The sequence below is a fragment of the Panthera pardus genome, unplaced genomic scaffold, assembly GCF_024362965.1.
Source record: "Panthera pardus isolate Hobbes unplaced genomic scaffold, ASM2436296v1 HiC_scaffold_17, whole genome shotgun sequence".
NCBI classification, from domain to species: Eukaryota; Metazoa; Chordata; class Mammalia; order Carnivora; family Felidae; genus Panthera; species Panthera pardus.
In genome coordinates, this window is record NW_026526732.1 from 147,250,884 (window position 1) to 147,270,896 (window position 20,013).

At 58.3% G+C, this 20,013-nt stretch overlaps 1 protein-coding gene across 9 annotated transcripts in view; it reads left to right on the plus strand.

Moving 5' to 3' along the window:
* Positions 1-20,013, plus strand: part of GRM4 (glutamate metabotropic receptor 4) — a 151,216-nt gene that overhangs the window by 87,449 nt on the left and 43,754 nt on the right. For all 9 annotated transcript variants that reach the window (XM_019456805.2, XM_019456799.2, XM_053905127.1 and 6 more), the window contains 3 exons: positions 10,670-10,870; positions 11,100-11,236; positions 14,511-15,446. In XM_019456805.2, the coding sequence (XP_019312350.2) occupies positions 10,670-10,870; positions 11,100-11,236; positions 14,511-15,446 (1,274 nt within the window). The remainder of the gene's footprint in view (positions 1-10,669; positions 10,871-11,099; positions 11,237-14,510; positions 15,447-20,013) is intronic.

Below are 20,013 nucleotides of genomic sequence, written 5' to 3' on the forward strand. Positions count from 1 at the left end.
AAAATAAATAAAAAGCATTGAAAAAAAAATTAAAAAAAAAAAAAAAGTCCCCCAGTGGTTCTACTGTGCAGTAAAATGTGGCAGCCCCTGGCTCAGAGGGAGAGGTGGTGATGGGAGGGAGGACGGCTTGCACCCCAGACCTGCAGATTGGGGGAAGGCATGAACAAAAGAGCTGAGGCTGGCATGAACACATGTGGTGAGGAGAAGGACAGCATGATACAGCTGACCCTGAGCCCTCCTGCTGTAGCTGAAGCCCCGGGAGAGGCTGGCAAGAGTCCCGGTGTGGCCCCAGGTCAGGCACGGTGAGCCTGTCTATCTCTGGCTACGTGAGGAGCAGGGCTACAGCCAGGAATGTTGGTTCGTGGGGCCTGAGACCCACCCTGGGTGAGGGGGAGGCGGCTCTGGCTTCCCATGGCCCCACCCAGGTTTGAGCTGAGCCGCTCCCTTAGGAGAATATCTTAGGCCCGGGGGCCCGGGTGACACCCACGGAGTGCTGCTCTGCCCCGGGACAGCTGGTGGTGGGGGCGGGGAGGGCAGGGGAAGGACTCATCCCCGGGTCTGGATCTGAACTCTGTGTCCTCCCTGCTGTGAGACCTTGGACAGGTCATTTCACCTCTCCGATTGTCAGAGAAGGCAGGGGAGTCACTGCCCATCTCTGTGGGCTGTGGTGAGGATGGGGGCGGGGGGATACCGTGCACGAAGAGGCTAGCTGCAAAGTGATGTGTATGATCAGTGTTGGTACCGTGGTTGTTGATATGGAGGGTGAGTGGGAGAGGGGGATTTCCAAGTCTGTTGGTACCAATTCCGTCAGCTGTAGGATCCCGGATGCAAGAGGACAGTTGGTAAAGGCACAGGTGCAGCACCCATTTTAGGGAAGAGGCTACTGAGGCCATTTGAGAACATCATAGCACTAGAAAATTGGCAGAACTGGATTTATACCCAGGCAGCCCGGCCCTAGGGCTGGTGCTGCTGTCTCTCCTGTGTCCTTCCTTCCCACTTCTCCAGGCCCCCTCAGTCTTGCCGCTCCCCCCCACCCCCGCCCCCGCCAGCCCAGGCAGGCTCTCTGTTCTCTACGTACCCCCAGTCTGTCTCCAGAGTCTGGCTTCCCACTTACTTCTTCCAGGACGCCTGGCCCTCAGCACTTGGTGGCCTCCTATTGGCCCACTCTGGTCCCCTTGATGCGAACAGATTCCGCAGTTGGCCTCTGCCTGTTTCAGTCCCACATGCCGCTCCTGGAGGGCGCCACTTCCCCAGCACCTCCAGCCTGCGTGCCGAATGGCTGGGGAGAGAACGGCTGTGACCGGACATAGTCTCAAAAGAGCAGCAGATATTGGCATTTGGAGATCGGGCTGGTATGTCTCCAAATGGTAAGGGTGAGAGCAGACCTGGGTGTGAGGCCTGGTGTGGCCGCTTCCTAGCTGTGGGACCTTGGCAGGGCGTTTTACCTCTTGAGGCCTCGGTTTCCTCACCTGTAAAACGGGAATCACGGTACCCATGGCCATCCCCGTCCCAGCAGAGCTGTCTCGCTCCCCTTTTCCCAGGGAAGGGATGGAAGTGATCTGTGGGGAGCGCTTGCAAATTGCCCAGGGACCACCCTGCACCTGAGCCAGGTAGGGGTCCCTGAGTGGCGAGTCTTTGCAGCTGTCAAGGCCCAGGGGAGCCCTCCCCATCTCCCGGGCCCCTCCCTGGGAGCACGCAGAGAGGGTTCGGGAATTAAAGCCGTAAACAAGGCAGATGTAGCATCTATCTTTTTGACAGCCTGCCAGCCAGGTGATGGCTGAGCAGAGGAAGGCCCGGTTTATGAGGAAACAGGAGAAATTTACTGCCTGCTGTTCCCAGGGGCTGGGAACTCCAAGAGGGAGGGTGGCCTCATGGCAGCTGAGATGTGTGGGGAGACTCCTGTCACGCAGACCGCGCTAACAGCCACAACACCACCACCAATGGTAACAACAGCTAGTCGTTAGATAGCATTTGTTACTTGTCAAGCTCTGTTCTAGTGGTTTGCTTTTAATCTTCCCAGCAACCTCTTTTACAGATGAGGAAACTGAGGCACAGAGAGGCTAAAGACTTGCCCAAAGTCACAAGATCATGAGTAGCAGAGGCTGGGATTTGAACCTGGCCGGTCTAGCTCCACAAATATCCCGCCTCAGAGCAGCTGATGTCCTAGCCCCGGGGCCTTCCTGGCTATTCCAAGCCTGGCTTTGAAGGATCTTCCTATTCGCACGTTCCCAAAGGAACCCAAGAAAGCCTCCTTCCTAGGGGAAGGAGGGAAGACCAACATTTGGGATTACCCATTATCTCCAGTGGGTGCCAGCCCGTGCCACCCATTAGAGCAATTCGTCTTTACTCAAGCCATCAGCCACTTGGTGGCCGGAGGGCTCCCTGCCACCCCCCGGCCCCCAGTGCCGCTTCTCACTGGTTCCAGCGGCTTTCACGGAGGCTGATTGCATGCCACCCCCGTGCTGGGCTCTGTAAGGGGCACTGGCCTGCCCGGGGAGCTCCCACTGCAGCTGGGAGACAATACAGCTTTTCAGACAAGGTGACGGTGGGTAGGATAGCCTCAGCAGTCAGTGCCACGGGTCTCCAGGGAGGGCCGAACCGTGAGCCTGGAGAGAGCAGACTCAGGAAGTCACTTGGAAGGAAATGGAAGGTTCTGGGGGATCAGGGAGGTTGCACTTTTAAATCATGAGGTCAGACGTTCTTGCAGAGAAGGTGATGCTTGAGCCAAGACCCAAAGGTAGTGAGAGAGCCAGCCGTGTGGAGACCCGGGAACGAGCTTGCCAGGCGGAGGGCACAGTGCGTGCAAAGGTCTGGAGGTAGGCTCACACCTAGCAGGCCCGGGGAGCAGTGAGGAGGGCCCAATGGTTGAAGCGGAGAGTATTAACAGGAAGGAGGTGAGGTTAGAGACGCGGGGCTGGCTGGCCCATCCCAGTGGGCCTTGTAGGCAGTTTGTCGGGATTTAGTCTTTTATGCAGAATGAGACAAAGCCATTGCGGGGTTTAAAAAGAGGATTGATGTGATCCGATTCCTGTTCTCACAAGCTCACTCTGCGGCCTGGAGAGGAGGTGGGGTGAGGGTAGAGTGGGAGACCCGTTCAGAGGCCGGTGCTGTAGCCTGGGCAGGAGGTAATGGGGCCTGGAGCAGGTGGTGGCCCTGGAGGTGGGAAGGGGTCAGATTTCTTTGTCCGTTTGGCAGAGTGGCCATGGAGTTCACTGGAGGATTTGAGGTGAGAGAAAGAGGACAGTAAATCAAGGGTGGCTGCATGGTTCTTGGGCGTGCACGAGATGGGTGGAGGAAGGTTGGGCTGGGGGGGGGAGCCAGGAGCCCAGTTTAGGCCTGAGATGCCTGTTGGATGTGGGTGTAGAAGCCTGGCTGGCCTTGGGATTTGGGGAGTTGTCAGCACATGGATGGGGCTGGCTGGGGACACCAAGGGAGGGAGTGTCGTTGGGGTCCCTGCACTGAGCCCTGGACACTGAGATGTCGAGGGGTGGGGAGAGGAGCCGGCACAGGAGTGGAGACCAGAGCTCGGTCCCCATCATGCACTGTCACGCTGCAGGTGAGATGGGACGGAGAACGGGTGAGGGGATTTGGCAGCGTGGGGAGACTCCTTGGAGAGATGGGTGCCAGACCAGGATTGGAGTTGATCAGGAAGACAAGGGAGAGAAATTGATGATGGTGGGTAGGAACAATGCTTTCGAGAAGTTCCATTGTACACAGAGAAAGAGGGATGCTAGCTGGGGGCGGGTTGTGTGGGTCAAGAGAGGGTTTTTGTTTGTTTAAATGGGGGGAATGACAGCATATCTCCACGCCGATGGGAAAGATCCACTGGAGGGAAAGCCGGGTTCTGCCGGAAAAGGAAGGAACATGACTGGGTGATGGGGGAAAGGAGGCGACTGTGTGGGGTGACTGTGTTTCCTGTCCCTGGAGCTGCCTCCCCTTTGCCCCCAGGTCCCGTCCTACCCTGTCCAAGAGAGTTAAGCCCAGGCTCTCCTCCTGGGCAGAGGTGCACAGGCCTTAGAATCGGCAAGGGGCAGAGAACGGCCTTGCTTGCTCTTCTCCAGGTATTACTCTTGTCTAGTGGTCCTGGGTGCCGGGTGCCTTTCACAGACCAGGGGACCAGAACTCAGAGATGCTAAGCAACTCACCAGGACTGCAAGAGGCCGAACGGGGGAGGGGAGGTTCAGGCTGCTCCCATCTGGCCCCGACACACATATCCTGTTTCTCGAACTGGGGATCTGTGAACATCTGGAGACACGTGCTTGAAGTCAGACTCTCAGGGACCTAGGAGTTCCAGGACGAGACTTGAACTTTGCTTTTTCATGCAGCGGCCATCCGGAAGGTATCTTTACCAATTTCAGAGACAGAGCTTCTCCACTGCTGTGGTCATCTGCAATTGGAAGTCTCTGTCATAGCTGGGACCACCAACTTCCAATGTCAATATTTTTATCCTGGGGTCATATTCTTGCGGGTCCGCAAGAATCGTTTACCTTCGAAAGGGGCCTGCAGCTGGGCTGTACCACCACAGAGCCAGAGAGAACACCTGGGAGACAGGAGTCCGCCTCGACTGGCCAGGTCACCTTATCTCGTGCCACTGAGGTGGTGATCCCCATCTGCCCCAACCGGTAATCCCGGAGACACCTGAGGTGGTTCCCTGGGACAGAGAGGGGAGAGTGGATGCTGGGTTTGGGGAAACAGGCTGAGGGACAGAGGGGACCAGGTTGAGTTAGAGATACCTCAGACTGGAAAGCAGGTGTCTTGATGGAGGGCAGGGCTCAGCAGGAACCAGGGTATGAGGCTGAAGAATAGGAATGGGACCCTGGACAAGGGACAGTCTGTCATGTGACTTTGGGGCACGGCGGGCAGGACTGGGGAGCGTGGAGCCCAGCCTCAGGAGCAGGACTCAGGGGACCCTCAGAGAAACCTGTGTGTTTCAGGGAAGTGACAGGGAGAATGCCTCAACCACAGGCGGTCAGGAAAGAGGGGGATGGCCAGAAAGCACAGTGTGGCAGCTTTGTCCCCCCATCTGCGTATCAGCGGGCGGGCTGACCTGGGCCCCTGTCTGCCTGGGGTGGGCACCCCATGCTTATCTCAACTGGAGGGAAGGAAAGACAGCCTGTGCCAGGCTGTAGGCAGGACAGAAGGGGTGCCCGGGCTTGGGGAGAGGCCCCTGGCTGTGGGATGCTGCCCGGGGGAGGAGGGCCCAGGAGGACAGGAAACAGGTTTACAAAGCCCTTCTGTATATAAGGTATGATGCTGTGTGTTATGTCTGTGCCCCCTTCATCCTCCCGCTGGCCCCTCAAGGTCAGTATGAGTACCTCGAATTTATATTTGAGGAATGGAGATCTTACTTGACCTAGGTCATAGAGCTGGTCCATGGCGGAGCCAGGAGACAGGCCCCGCTGGACGGATCCTGGGACCCTCTTACGCTTCTCCCTGGAAGTCTGCCCAAGGGATGAACACTGGTGTGTATGTTTGCATATTTGTATGTAAATTCAGGCTTCTACGTGTAGATGTGTGTGTTGTGCCCACGCACCTTGCTGGATTACACGTGGCTGTGACTGTGGACGTGCCAGCCCCTCCCCCCCCAGTCCCCTCGGTGCTCCCCCACCCTGTCTCTGCCAGTGGAGTTAATTAATGCCCCTGGGAGCAGCCCTTGGACCAAGATTGGCAGGAGCTAGAGTGTTTGTCTCCTCAGATGGGCAACACTGTGTCTGTGACGCAGTGTCCCGGCGGTCCCCAGCGGGGTTGAGCCCACCCGGTATCAGCTGCCTCCCTTCCCCATTTCTGGTTCCTACCCCCTGCTGGTGCTTCCGGGTGTCACCTCCCAAAGAAAACACTTGCGGGCTTCTTGGCCCAACAGTAGGTGAATCTGTTGGTGACTCTGGATGAGTGCCACGCGATATATATGTTACCTGTGCTTATATGTGTTTGAACACGGGTGTGTGTATAGACCTTGTGTATCAATGCATGCAGGTGCATGCATAGACGTGTACATGCGCGAGTATACACGTAATTGATTTTGTATTCCTTTACGTGAGGGAGCTGCTTCAAGAATGCGTGGCACGCCAGCGAGGGAGGAACTCAGGAGGGTTGCAGTTAGGTGGGGTGAGTTGTGGGGAGGTGATGGGGGAGATGAGGAGGAACTCTGATTATTTCAACCTTGAAAACTCATTTCAATTACAATTTACAACCTGCAGACAAAGGCTGCAGTCACCGTAGTAACCATCGCTGCAGGGTTTTGACGGAGAAAATCCTCTCCCGATGCTTTCCCGGCTGGCTGTCACCCGTGGCAGAGCCAAACGCATCTCTGGCTCACTGTACCCGGGGACACAATTAGGACATCTTCAAACTGTTGCTGCTGTCATTGCCACCATGTGTCTGGGATTTGTCTCTTCCGATAGCTCTCAGAAATGTGTGTCATGCTTCCTTCCGGAACTGCCTGGGCCTGGGGGTCCCGCCCATCCATGAGGGGATTTCCTGACTCCCCTTTCTCTCCATGGCCACTACCTCCTCTAGCCCTGGAGACAGGGATCCTTGACCCCTGGGCCCCAGAGGGAGGGAAGGAGGCAGACCAGGGACTGGATGGAGGGAGAAGAAGGGGAGGCACTGTTCAGGGTGGAGGAAACCCCTATGGAGCTAGAGAGATCCAGGTTCAAATCCTAGCTCTGCCGCTTACCAGCCAGGCCAGTCCCCAGGTGTGTATGCCCATGTGCTAGTTGCCAGGATTCCTGTAAGATTCTGGATACATCGCTTGACCACTTGCAAGCCTCAGTTACGTCCTCTGTGAGGGGGCCAGTTCCGCCTGCCTCCCTCGGGGAAGAGAAAATGCCAGGCGTGTGAAGGCTCTCGGTGAGCACCAGCCATGCCGTAGGGTTATTTGCTGAGGAATCAGGAGGTGCGGGGAGCCGTGCTGGTTACGGGCACAGCGTCAAACATTCAGGACAGAGCACTTGTCCTTGTTTAACTTGTATGTATGATTCCTGTCCACCCCCCGCCCCCAGCACTGTGAGCCACTTAGGCTCTGTCATTGTTGCTTCCTGAGGAGCTCAGGAGAAGGGCCCTTGGGGTTCGAGAGGTGTAGTAGAGGATGCGCTCAAGGCCTGGTGTACCCTTGTGAATAAAGGTCCTTGCCGGACCTGTTTTCTCATCTGTAATTGGGGCTGGATTTGAGATAAAAGTCAAGGATGTGACGAAAGTGTGTGGAGAAGTCTCTGGAAGTGCATGGCTGGCCCTTTGACAACTCTGGGGTGGAGATTCTGGAGGGGCAGCACTGATGGGCTCCTGAGAGCCCACAGGACCCCAGACCCCTTCCCGCGGAAGCTTCCCCAGGCAGAGGCGGACTCTCCTGGGGAGGGTCTTCCCCAGTCTGGTGTCCGTGCAGGTGGCTCGTGATCCCGGCGAGAGCACTTGGTCCTGGACCCAAGAGGCCCAGGAATGGATACTTCATTCCTCCCCCCCCCCAGTGAGGAGGGACCCCTGGAGGAGGAGAGAGGAGAGGCTGAGGGTAGCTCAGGTGGGGAGGTGCAGCCGGGGTCCCTCGGCCCAGTGTGTCCTTGACTTTGGGAGAGAGCTGCCTGCTCTCTGCAGCGGCCACAGCCTCCCCTCCATCGTGGTTAATAATTCAGTCTCTCACCCATAAGAAATGAGGGTGTGATGGGAGTGCGGGTTTGTTGAGTGGTGTTTTATGTTTTCCATTCCTCAGGCCGAGGGGAGCAGGACCTGGGGCTGGGTGGGGTCCAGGGCTGGGGCTTTCCATGCAACCCTGCCCCAGCCCCCTCCCTCTATTGCCCTTTCGGGACAGGATTGTCCCTTCTGCGTCTCTCCTGGTCTTCAGAACTTTGTGATCAGACGCTCGGACAAGAGGGCAGGCTGGTGAAGCTGGAGAATTTGTCTTTTGTGTTTATTCCCGTCTGTTTGTGCCTTGGCCTAGAAATAATGTCGTCTATTAGCAAAACCCTGCTGGCCCAGGAGCTCCGAGGCAGGGATGGACTTACACCTCTTTGTGTCCTCCGGTGTTTGGCAAACCTCTGTAGCACTTGGCAAAACACCAGGCCTCTCTTTAGGTCTTGTGAGTATTAGCCTGCTAATTCTCATAGGGACCCTATCCTGACCCTCTGAGGTAAATACCATCATTATCCTCATTTTGCAGATGAGGGAACTGAAGTCTGAGAGCTAAGGTTCTAGCCCAGATGGTCTGGACTTCGAGTCCAGTCTCCTGCAAATGCAGGGCAGTGACAGCGGACAGTGAGGGCCTTAGCTGACCAGGAGAGAGCCAGGGAGGCAGCTTCGAGGTCCACCCTGCCCCCAGTCTCAAGGCCACACTGTAGGAGCTGTGGGCCTGTCAGGACTGAACAGTGTCCCCAGAGTCAACTGGGCATCTGCCCTCAAACTGTCCAGTCTGAGTACTGGTGACTCTTGATCTCTGACCCTGTGGTTGGGGTAACTGGAATCAGGTTCTGCCCTTGGTCACAGGGTCTTGGTGGCCGAGGCAGGGATATGAAATGTGCCACCAGCTCTGTGGGAGCCCTGGGCAGGTAGGGCACAGTGACCGTCTACTGGCTAAAAACGCAGGAACCCAAGGGGTTAGCTGGGGACTCCTGAGGCCTCAGGTCGAATGCAGTCTGGAATGGAGGGAGCGGGGGAGAGGGGCTGTAGCTGGGGACACTCATCTTATCATCAAGAGGCCTGGCCCACTGGCCATGTGACCTGGGCCTTTCCTCTCAAGGCCTCAGTTTTCTCATCTGTAAAATGACAGAATTGGAGCAGACGACCCCTTTGGTCCTGCCATTCCTAACATTGGGATCCCATGATTTCTGTCATCCACTCAGCAGGTGGGGATTATCAGCCCTGAGCTAGGCTGAGGATGGGGTGGGGTCCCAGCCACCTGGTCCGGCCAATTGAGGGGGCACAGAAGCACAGCCCGGTCATCCCCACATCCTGGTGGGGCAGCGACCGTCCTCCGGGTGGGAGGGGATTAGATGGTGGAGAGCCCACAGGGACAGCAGTGGGTTTCTCTGTACCCTGTGTCTGTTTCTGAGGTGTCTAAGGCAGAGGGATGGACGTGGGGACCCCTGGAGTTCCCAGGGGAGCAGGGCCCAGCGCTGCCCCAGCCCTACCTGGCCCCCCGCACAATAGACATGGGAGGCCCAAGCTGTGGCCCGTGGGGCTAGGCTGGGGTGCGGCCACTTCTGCCACTGGGGAATCACCTCTGCAAGTGATGCCCATGGGAGGCCCGCTAGCAGGGAGGCAGGGGTGTATGTGGCAGGGGATGGGGGGCGTGGCTTGCGAGGGTTAATGTCTCTGTCCTGGTCTCCAGGGAGGAAGTGCAGGCCGTGATGCGGGCAGGGGCTGTGGCCTCAGGAGCGGAAGCCAGCCTTCTCTAGCATTCTGCCCGTCCTCTCCCTGCCTCCACTCTGCATCCTCCAGCCCCCTCCTCTCCCCTCCCTGCTTTCCTGTCCCCCTGATGCTGCTCTTAACAATCCGTCAGGCCGAGAGTGGTGCGCAGGCTTGGAGCTGGAGTAACTGAGTTCAGGTTCAGCACTTTGTGGTTCTGGGACGTTTCTGGGCTTTCCTGTGGGGAACCATGGGGATAATTACTCACCTCATAGCCCCCTTGTGAGAATTTGGTGAGTTATTATGCATAAAGAGCTTAGAACAATGCCTAGCACAGAGCAGATGCTCACTAGAAGTGATTAGGATCGTCTGATTGTTACCCTGGCCCAGGCTAGGAAGCGCCTCCTCCTCCAGAAAGACTTCTTGGCCTGCTCTGGCCTAAGGTCCTCTGTTGCCCACCTCAGAACCACCCCCCCGCCCCCCAATTCTGACAATTTAGCACAATGATAATGTGGATTAGTCACCTACTCAGTGCCAAGTGTTTTCCGTGCCTCATCTCATATAAGCTTCTGTGGGGCAGGTTTATGATCCCCTTTGTACTGAAAGGACACTGAAGCCTCAGGCAGCCAAGGAGCTTGCACAGGGCCCAGGGCCTAGGGGGTGAGGATGGGAGACTGGAGCCCTACGGCCACGGTGCCCTGGGGAGGGATGATGGTGACTTTTGGTGTCTGGGGCCACTGGAAGCCATCGAGGGGGCACCAGGTGGCCTGGGTCCCGAACCCTGAGGGATCTGTAGCCAGGCTCTCATGTTTTCTGGGCTTCAGTTTTCCCATCTGTATCCTGTGCCAGGGGCAGCGTCCCCTGGCTGGAGTGGCTGTCCATGGGTGAGCTGCCCTCACTGTCATAGCTTTTGTTCTGGCGATTCCCAGCTTGGGCGAGGGCCAGCTGCTGGAGTGATTAGTCTAGGCCAGGCTGGGGGATGTCAGGCAGGCTCCGCAGCCACAGGGAGACCCCCTGGCTGACTGCTTTCTGAGGGCGATCAGGACGTGCGGGCCTGTCCTGGCTGTCCTGGGGCGTCAGGGCGCACGGTCTGGCAGTACGGTGGTGAGGGCAGTGGACCCTCCCCTTCACTTTTTGGGATCGTCCCCCGGGTGCTTCCATAAGACCATCTCTTGGGTGACAGAGCAAGCGCTGGGCTAGGAGCCAGGAGGCCTAGGTGTGCAGGGAAGGGCTGCGTCACCTCTGTTGGCCCCGGGGAGCCGCTCTGGTTCCCACCACATGGTCTGTGAGGATGGTGGGCCTCACGGACGCCCCCACTCTGGCTGTCCCGTTGCAGACCGAGAGCGCATTGGGCAGGACTCGGCATATGAGCAGGAGGGGAAGGTGCAGTTTGTGATTGATGCTGTGTATGCCATGGGCCACGCGCTGCACGCCATGCACCGTGACCTGTGTCCGGGCCGCGTGGGGCTCTGCCCACGCATGGATCCCGTGGACGGCACCCAGCTGCTCAAGTACATCCGCAACGTCAACTTCTCAGGTGGGTGTCCTGGGCCATGCAGCCAGGGGAAGGGCTCCCAGGGTTCTGTGGGGGTAGGAGAGTGGGGGGGGGGTGTCTCCTCAGATGTTTCCAGGGGGTGTAACCTCTCAAGATGTTCCACACAGGGGCCTCCCCAGAGGTGTCTCTGCCCTAGGCTCGTGATCCTCCCTGCTTCTTAGTAAAAGCTCAGCCAAGACACTGAGTGTGTAACACTCCCTGGCCCCTACAGGCATCGCCGGGAACCCCGTGACCTTCAATGAGAATGGAGATGCCCCCGGGCGCTACGACATTTACCAGTACCAGTTGCGCAATGGCTCAGCTGAGTACAAGGTCATCGGCTCCTGGACCGACCACCTACACCTCAGAGTAAGCGCCTGGCAAGGGCAGGGAGGGGCCCCAGGAGAGAAGAGCAGGGGGAGGCAGCCACTGTGGAGCCCCGACCAGTCCTGACCCCAGGGTTTGCTGCTGCCAAGTGGGGGCTTCCTTCTGTGCCCCTTTCCAGGCCTCAGAGGGCCCTGAGTGCCACCCCAGCCTGAAGTGGAGGAACAGGACAGCTGGACTTCTGGTGGCTGGACCCCTGTCCTTTCCCTTGGCCTCGGGCCATCCTGCCTTCCACCTGCTGGCAGAGAAAGACCCCGGAGTGAAATGGCTCAAGGGCTGGGCTGCTGTGGGGAAGGGAGATGAGGAGGGGGAGGGCTGCGTTGGGACAAAGGAGGACAGTGGCGTAAGGCAGAGGGCGCAGTCAGATGGGGTTTCTGGTGGTGGGTAGAAAGCTGTTTGAGAGCATTTCCTACGGCCATCATACTGCACTAGAGGGTCGTCATTTTTCTGGGTGTTATGGGCGGCTGGGGGTGGGGGTCTTCTGGGTCCTCCTAAATACATTTTCCCAGCTCGTGATTGTCCCAGGGATTTGGTGGCTTTCCCCGTCTGGCCTTCAGTGTACCTGGCTGAGAATGGAGCCATGTTTTTGGAGAGAGAGGACTTGTGGTTCATCCCCCAAGGAAATGCCTGTAGACTTGGCCCCTCCCTTGCAGGGTGAAGGGGTGAGACGTGCTCAGGGTGGGCACGGTGTGACAGCCAGATGGACCAGAGAGGCGCAGGAAGCCCATGTCTGGCCTCAGCTATCTTTGCACCAGACCCTGGGCAAGTTGCATCGTGCCCCTGCTGTCCCCTCTTGTAAGAATCTTCCAGCGATGAGCCCCTTGAGCTCCTCAAAGCACTTTCTGCCTGTGATTCCATTTAGCTCTGACAATCTTCTAAGCCAGAGGAAATATCTCTGGAAACCCAGCCTGAAGGATGTTCCAAAGGCCACACAGCAGGGCGGGGGGCAGAGCCCATTCCTACAGCAATGCTCCTTGGGTTGGTGAATGGAGACAGACAGAACAGGGCAGGTGGGGGCACTTGGCAAAGTGGGACAATACCCCAAATGGGGGCGTGTCTCATTTGGGTGCAGTGGGAGGAGCAGTGGGGGCCAGTGATTCAGTTCAGCGACAGCAGCTAATCCTTGCTGAGCACCTGCTGTGTACAGCTCCTGTTGTAAACCCGCGACCTGGCTGTGCGGATGGCAGCCCCGTGAGGCGGGTACTATTTTTATCCTATTCCACAGACGTGGTAAGTGAAGGCAGGGCCGCGGTGTGGGGGGTCCGTGGACTCGTCCCGGATGATACAGGGCCCCTCCACCAGCATGGAGTTGGGGCCAGGGTTGGGGGGGGGAAACGTTAGGGGGAAGGGGACCTCAACCGTCTCATCTTCCCCACTTTGTCCAGTGCTCAGTTTGGTCTGTGCTGTGGGGAAAGGAAAAGGAGGAAAAGACTTCACCCTGCCTGCCACTGTCTTCCCCCCCAGGGTCTGAAAGTGAGGCGGCCTCTCGTGGCCAGTGCCCGGACCTCACTTCTGTGACAGAGTCCGCAGAGATTCCCTGGGCCCCCCCTGTGTGCCAGCTCCATGCTGGGGGCTGGCTGTGCCGCAGGGAACAGACGCAAAGCCCATGGCACTGACGTTCTGGGGAGATTTAAGAATTTCATTATGACTCCCAGATGGAAGCCACAATAAGTAACAAAGGGCAAAGTGGCCTTATATTTGCTATCATTGGATCAGGTGGGGAAACAAAGGCTCCGAGAGGTTGAGGTGTTTGCTGCCGGGCTCATGACTGGCTAGCAATACACCTGTGGTCCCAGGATTCACCCACGTTCGTTGCTCTTTCCACCGGAGCCAGAGTTTTTTGGCACAGCCAGTGTTGCCCTGTGTCCCCCTGAGGTCTCACAGCTCCAGTGCACAGGGGTTGTCCTGCCTCATTGTTCCTGCGGGACGGTGGCACCGGGTTGTTGCTGTGCTCTTGGGCTTTTAGGACCACGTGGCCCTGTCATGCCCCGAGCCACAGGACAAGCTGCTCCCCTGAGGTTTCCTTCTCGCCTCCCATGAGGCCATCTTTTGACACCCCCCCCCCGACCTTTTCCTCAACTCTGAAACCCTCCCTTCGCCCGACCAACCAGTTAATCTTTCCCTGGGAGCGAGTACCCAGCCCAAAGGAGCACCTATCTGGCCAGGCGTGCTGCTCTCCAAGTGTGAACTCTTCCTAAGGGCCACTTTATTTGGAATAGAGGCTTTATTGTTTTTTTTTTTATTTTTTAGAGAACAAGAGAGAGTGCAAGTGGGCGAGAGGGACAGAGGGAGAGAGAGAGAGACAGATAATCTTAAGCAGGCTCCACGCTCAGCACGGAGCCCGACGCGGGGCACGATCCCACAACCCTGGGATCTCCTTGATCCCACAACCCTGGGAGCTCTTCCATCATGACCTGAGCTGAAATCAAGTATTGGATGCTCAACTGTCTTAGCCACCCAGGCACCCCTGGAACAGATGCTTTGAATATGGCTCCCAAGTGTAGTCGACTCCCTCTGCTCAGGGCCTAGAGTTCTTCTGGGCCTCTCCCCTACTTTCCAGACTTTTGTAACCCTGAGTTCAGTAGGGTGTGCCAACACGCCTGTGGCTCCTTTGCTCACAGCAATTGTGTCTTCGGGGACATATGACAGTGACTTGCACGAATTTAGAGCAAGATGTAAAGAAATGCTAACCCCTGGGCACATATTACGTATCCTCTGGGAAAACTTCTGTTCATTGCTCTTTGCTGAACTCAGCTTCCTGAGCCGCCCGGAGGAGGCCCCTTGGGCTAAGCCATGAGGCAGCGCATCTCTCAGCATGCACATAAGTCACCTGTGGGGTCTGGTTAAAACTCAGATCCTAAGACAGTAGGTCTGGGGTGGGCCAAAATGTCGCATTTCCAGCAAGCTCCTGGGTGATGCTGCTGCTGGTCTGGGGACCAGCAAGGGCATAAGGGGCTGGGGGTCAGAACTCTTGAGCTCTCTCTGCTTCCCTGGGTGACTCTAGGTTGTCACTTCTGTTCTCTGGGCTCCGTGTCTCCATACGGTCCTTGAGAGTTTAGGATTCCCCACAGGTCAGCTATGTCTGAATCACGCGGTGGGGCTTATTGAAACCGAGCTGTTGGATCCGGCGGGTCCTGGTGGGGCTGGGCGGCTGAATTTTCCCCATTTAACTGGGTGATCGAGGCGTGGGGCCAGTGGGGTGGCCCGGGGCACCGGGCGGCATATCCTGAGGCCGGCTCCCCTGTGCTGTCGTTGGCAGATAGAGCGGATGCAGTGGCCGGGGAGTGGGCAGCAGCTGCCCCGCTCCATCTGCAGCCTGCCCTGCCAGCCGGGCGAGCGGAAGAAGACCGTGAAGGGCATGCCCTGCTGCTGGCACTGTGAGCCCTGCACGGGGTACCAGTACCAGGTGGATCGCTACACCTGTAAGACCTGTCCGTATGACATGCGGCCCACAGAGAACCGCACGGGCTGCCGACCCATCCCCATCATCAAGCTCGAGTGGGACTCGCCCTGGGCCGTGCTGCCCCTTTTCCTGGCCGTGGTGGGCATCGCTGCCACGCTCTTTGTGGTGGTCACCTTCGTGCGCTACAACGACACGCCCATCGTCAAGGCCTCGGGCCGCGAGCTGAGCTACGTGCTGCTGGCTGGCATCTTCCTGTGCTACGCCACCACCTTCCTCATGATTGCCGAGCCTGACCTGGGGACCTGCTCTCTGCGCCGAATCTTCCTGGGGCTGGGCATGAGCATCAGCTACGCGGCCCTGCTCACCAAGACCAACCGCATCTACCGCATCTTCGAGCAGGGCAAGCGGTCGGTCAGCGCCCCGCGCTTCATCAGCCCGGCCTCGCAGCTGGCCATCACCTTCAGCCTCATCTCGCTGCAGCTGCTTGGCATCTGCGTGTGGTTTGTGGTGGACCCCTCCCACTCGGTGGTGGACTTCCAGGACCAGCGGACGCTCGACCCCCGCTTCGCCAGGGGCGTGCTCAAGTGCGACATCTCGGACCTGTCGCTCATCTGCCTGCTGGGCTACAGCATGCTGCTCATGGTCACGTGCACCGTGTACGCCATCAAGACACGCGGTGTCCCGGAGACCTTCAACGAGGCCAAGCCCATTGGCTTCACCATGTACACCACCTGCATCGTCTGGCTCGCCTTCATCCCCATCTTCTTCGGCACCTCGCAGTCGGCAGACAAGGTGAGTGGCGGAGCCCCCCGGGGGTGGGGGGGTGCGGGTGGGTGAGAGGCCGTGAGCCCGGGGGCCGCCTCCGGGGGCTCCCCGGCCTCTCACCCTGCTCTGGAGATGCCTTCTTCCACTCCCCGCTGCCTTCTCTGTCTCCAGTCTGTTCTCCAGCCTCCAGGTTGTCTCTCCTGTCTCCCACCCTTTCTCTTCTCCTGCATCTCCTTCCCTCCTATCTCCTCTCCCTCCTGTCTTCCTCAGCTCTTTCCCTCTTTGCTCTCTCCCTCCCATCGCCTCCCTCTCTCCTCTCTGTCAGCCCTGGACGCTGACCCTCTATCAGCCTTCATTCTCTTCTAGACTCTCCCTCACCTCTGTCCCTCCCCAGCCCCATCTTCCCTGCCTTCCACTCCTCTCTTCCTTCTCCTCTGTCTGCCCCTCTCTCTGCCTTCACGGGATCCCCACAGATCCCTAGGTGAGGGAGGGAGGGATCAGGCACTCACTCCTTCTTTCCTGGTCCCCAAGCCTCCGATGCCCCGGGAGCCGGGGATGTCATCCCCTCCAACATCCAGAGCTGCAGAGAGGTTGTGTCCTGCTGGCTCTGTCATGCCATCCTGTGGGCCTGGACTCACCCCAGGACCCTGTGTACTTTGCCCACAACCCGGCCCCAGCACTGCCTGGCTTCTGTGGGGTTTTATCTTAAAGGATTGGGAGTCACTAAAGCCAGAGGCCAGAGACAGGGGGGATTGTGGGGACCGAGGACCCCAGCTCCTGGTCCGAGCTCCATGTCTGGGATCCTGGGCAAGCCAGCTGGCCTCTCTGCCTCAGTTTCTTCATCAGTAGATTGGGGCCATGATCCTTCTCTTGCGGTCCTTAAGGTGTTGTAAGTCACATGGCATGATGGGTGTGAAGGCAGTTTACCCACTGTGCGGGGGGGAGGCTGGGGCTGAGGAACCCGGAGGAGGGTGATGGGGACAGGGTCAGAAAGATGACAGGACAGATGGCGGAGGACCTGGAGGCTGTGGGAAGGATGCTGGCTTCTACCATCAGCGAGAAGGGAGCCACAGTGGGGTTCTGAGCGGTGAGGAATGGAACATAGTTCAGATTTAGAAGGATCCCTCCTGCTGCTGGGCAGAGCCCTGAGGAAGTGAACCAGGAACGGGGCCAACGTGGGGGTAACTGCAGTGATCTCAACAAGGGGCTGCTGGCAGCAGGGGTGATGGGAAGCGGGGGCTCCCGCAGGTGGAGCTGGCTGGATTTTGGATGGACTGCATGTGGGGCAAGAAGTGCAGAGGAAAATCAAGGATGGCTCTGTAGTTTTCAGTGTGCGGATCATCGGAAGGAAGGGATGTCCAGCCCTAAGGTGGGGAATCTGACGGCAGAGGAGCCTGCTTGGGGGCAGAGATCGGGCAGTCCTTTGGATGTGCTAAGTTTGGGATGCCTGTTAGAGGGCCAAGTGCCTCCGTTGAGCCAAAAGTTGAATATGCTACAAGTCCGGGGTTCGGGGCTGAGGGCTGGGCTGGAGATGTAGCCGGGGGAGTCGTCAGCCCATGGATGGCGTTTGAAGCCATGAGCCCGCCCAGGTGTGAACTCCTAGGGATGCTTGGCTTTCGGTGAGGCTGCTGCGAAAGCTGCCATGGATGGGGTGCTTGTCATGTGCCAAACACTCTGCCTAATGGCCAGCAGGCTCCACAGCAGCAGGCTAGGGTAGATGTCACCATCCCAATTTACAGATGAGGACGCAGAGGCACAGAGATGTGAAGTGATTTGTCTGAGATCACACAGCCAGTAAGTGGCATGGCTGAACTTGACCCTGCTCCGCCTAACTCAGGAGCCCAGTCCATGCTGCCCCCTGCAGCCCCGGGACACCTCCCTGCCCTGGGGCTTCTTTGGCACGTACCACTTCTCCTCCAACGGTTCCTCGAGGGCAGGAGCTGTGCCCTCCATTCTGAAACCCGTGGCCTGGCCCAGGGAGGCCTGGGGCCTGTCTTCCTATGGCGGCTGTGGGCTGAGGGGTCCTGAGAAGCAGACGTCAGTGCCCTGAGGTCAGAGCCCTCCGGTTTGGCTCCAGGTCACCCTGCACTCTGACCTGAGTCAAAGCGGCCACTGGGCCCGGCTCACGCTGTGAGTCAGGTATCCAGCCCCCCCACTGGCCTGCGGGGTGCAGGTGCAGACAGAAGCCCCTTGCCCCGCAGTGCCCAAGGGGACTCCAGAGCCAGCAGGGGAAGCCACGCCCCACTCCAGGAAGCTGGCGGCTTGAGAAATGACCTTCGGCATTACCAGGAGGCTCCTTCCCTTGCCTCCTCAGGGAGTAACGGTACAGGGCTGGAAGGCAGACAACTCTGTGGGTGAGCCCCTTACTCTGACTTCCCGTAGGTTCCTCTGGCTGCTTGCCAGCACAGTGCTCCCCCATGGGGTCCACACCCTCCCGGGGTGTCAGACCCTCCAGCGGCCGAGGCCCAGCCCCCTCTCTCAGCTTCCACATCTCTCTAGGCCACCCTGCCTGCCTCTCTTTTTTCCCTTTTTAGGAGGCTCCCCTCAGTATTGATTATGAAAAGGAGCCTCTGAAATGATCTTTTCTGAGGCCCAGAGAGGGGCAGGGACTTACTTGCCTGGGGTCACACAGCAGGCTGGCCTCACACCAACTTGTGGCCTAAGACCCTGCTCTGCACCTGAGGGGTGGGACAGGGGACACGACCCTCCCCTCTGGGCTTCTGAATGAGGAAGGGGAAGGGAGCTCTGAAGTCCCTGCGGGTTCAGACCGCCAGACCTCCTAGAGGCATAGGCAGTCCTGGGGCTGTATCTGTGCTGTGTTTTGTCAGCACTACAAGGTGCCCCAGTGGAAGCTGTAGGCTTGGCTGCTGTGTGTGTGTGTGTGTGTGTGTGTGTGTGTGTGTACGCGCCCAGGCAGGGGTCTGAGTCAGGCATGAGTGTACAGGGGTGAGTTCAGGTGTGTGTGCGTATGGGTGTGTACGTTTGCGGGCACGGGTGTGTGCCCAGGTGCGTGTGCACACACGCCTGCAGGTGCCCAGCAGGTGCCCGTTTCCCCCCGCGTGCAGGTGCGGGCGCAGAGTGAAGCTGTCAGTGCTGCTCCGATGAGCAGGCGGACGGATTTCCCAGCATTAGCCCGGATTTCCAGGGGTTATCACTGCAGCTGTGTGGCATGACTGAGCCGTCTGGAGTGTGCTTTCTCTACCGCGTGGGGTTACTGCTCAGTCAGCCTTGGGCGGGACCTGGCCCCAGGGGCTGGCCAGGTTGTGAGGAAGTTCATCGATCTGGCCTGAACAGATCCTGGGGATCTCAGTAGCCACTAGGGTCGGCTTGGGCAGAAGCACGGAGCAGGCAGAACTCCTCAGTGCCCCCAGCAGAGCCCCCTGTACCATATGCCCCCCAGGCCTAGCACAGAAACAGGAAAACGCATCGTCAACCTCCAGGCAGCTCCTTTCTGTGTCCTTTGCCCCACCCCCAGGGTGACCTCTGTCGACACCCATCAAACCCATCCTGCACTCTGGGGAGCGGTCACTTGTGAGGCTAAGGCAGGACTTCTTGCAGAGGACAGAGTGTGGCAAGGGCCCGACCGGAGAGGGGAGCAGGAGTTCAGGTACCTCTGTCTGGGAGATGGGCGAGTGGGAGAAGAAAGCACATCCCGGAGGTTGCCTCTCACCCCATCTGCCTTTGAGAGCTGCATCTGTGCCTGGGCCCCTGCCCTCTGGGGGTGCCTGCTGGGTTCTAGAGGTTCTAGAGGACCACTGCTTCTTTGAGAGAATCAGCATGCTACGTGCACCTTCACACAGGAGGCCCCAGAATGGTGCCTGATCTGGGGTGGGGTGGGCATTCCAGACGCTGGGGCAAGAAAAGGGACTGGGGGCGTGCAGCCCCACTTCTGCTTACACAGAGGGGGCCACTCCCAGCCTGCATGGCCAGAAGAGCCCCCAGGGCCCAGGCTGGGAGGGTGGGCCCCCAGCAGATGGGAGCAGCTTTGCTTAGCTTTGATCTGTTTACACTGTATCTTGTATTTTGTTTGCAGAAAGGCTCCTAGGCTGAAGAGCAAAATAGAAAATAGAACACCAAGGATTGTGCTCTTCCCCCCCACAACCCCCCCCCCTCCGCCTGCTCAGGGCTGGCTCCATGGTTTTCAGGGCTCTGTGAAAAAAGAAGGGGAAAGCCCCTTGTTCAAAAATGATTCAGCATTCAAGATGGTGGCAGTAGGGCATGAAACCAAGTGTGTATATACCCATGGAGCTGACTCTGCCTGGGATACTGGAGGGGCCTAGCATCCCATAGTGGGTCAGGGCAGAGTGGAGTCTGGCCCCCAGGCCTCTGGTCCCCAGCACAGGGCTGTGTCCACTGCAGGGCTCAGAGAGGGGCTTCTGTCCCTGGTCCCACCAGCTCCACATGGGCCCAACTGCACCCTCCTAACCCCACCCAATCAACAAGGTGGAGCAGAGGGTGTATCTGACTTGGAAACATGACCCTTATGCCCAAGAACCCCCAGTGTGAGAGGCAAGACTGCCCTTGCCCTCAGGGAGCCCCCAGTCTAATGAGGGAGACATACCCTCATCCAGTCCAATGGTGAAGATATTGATTA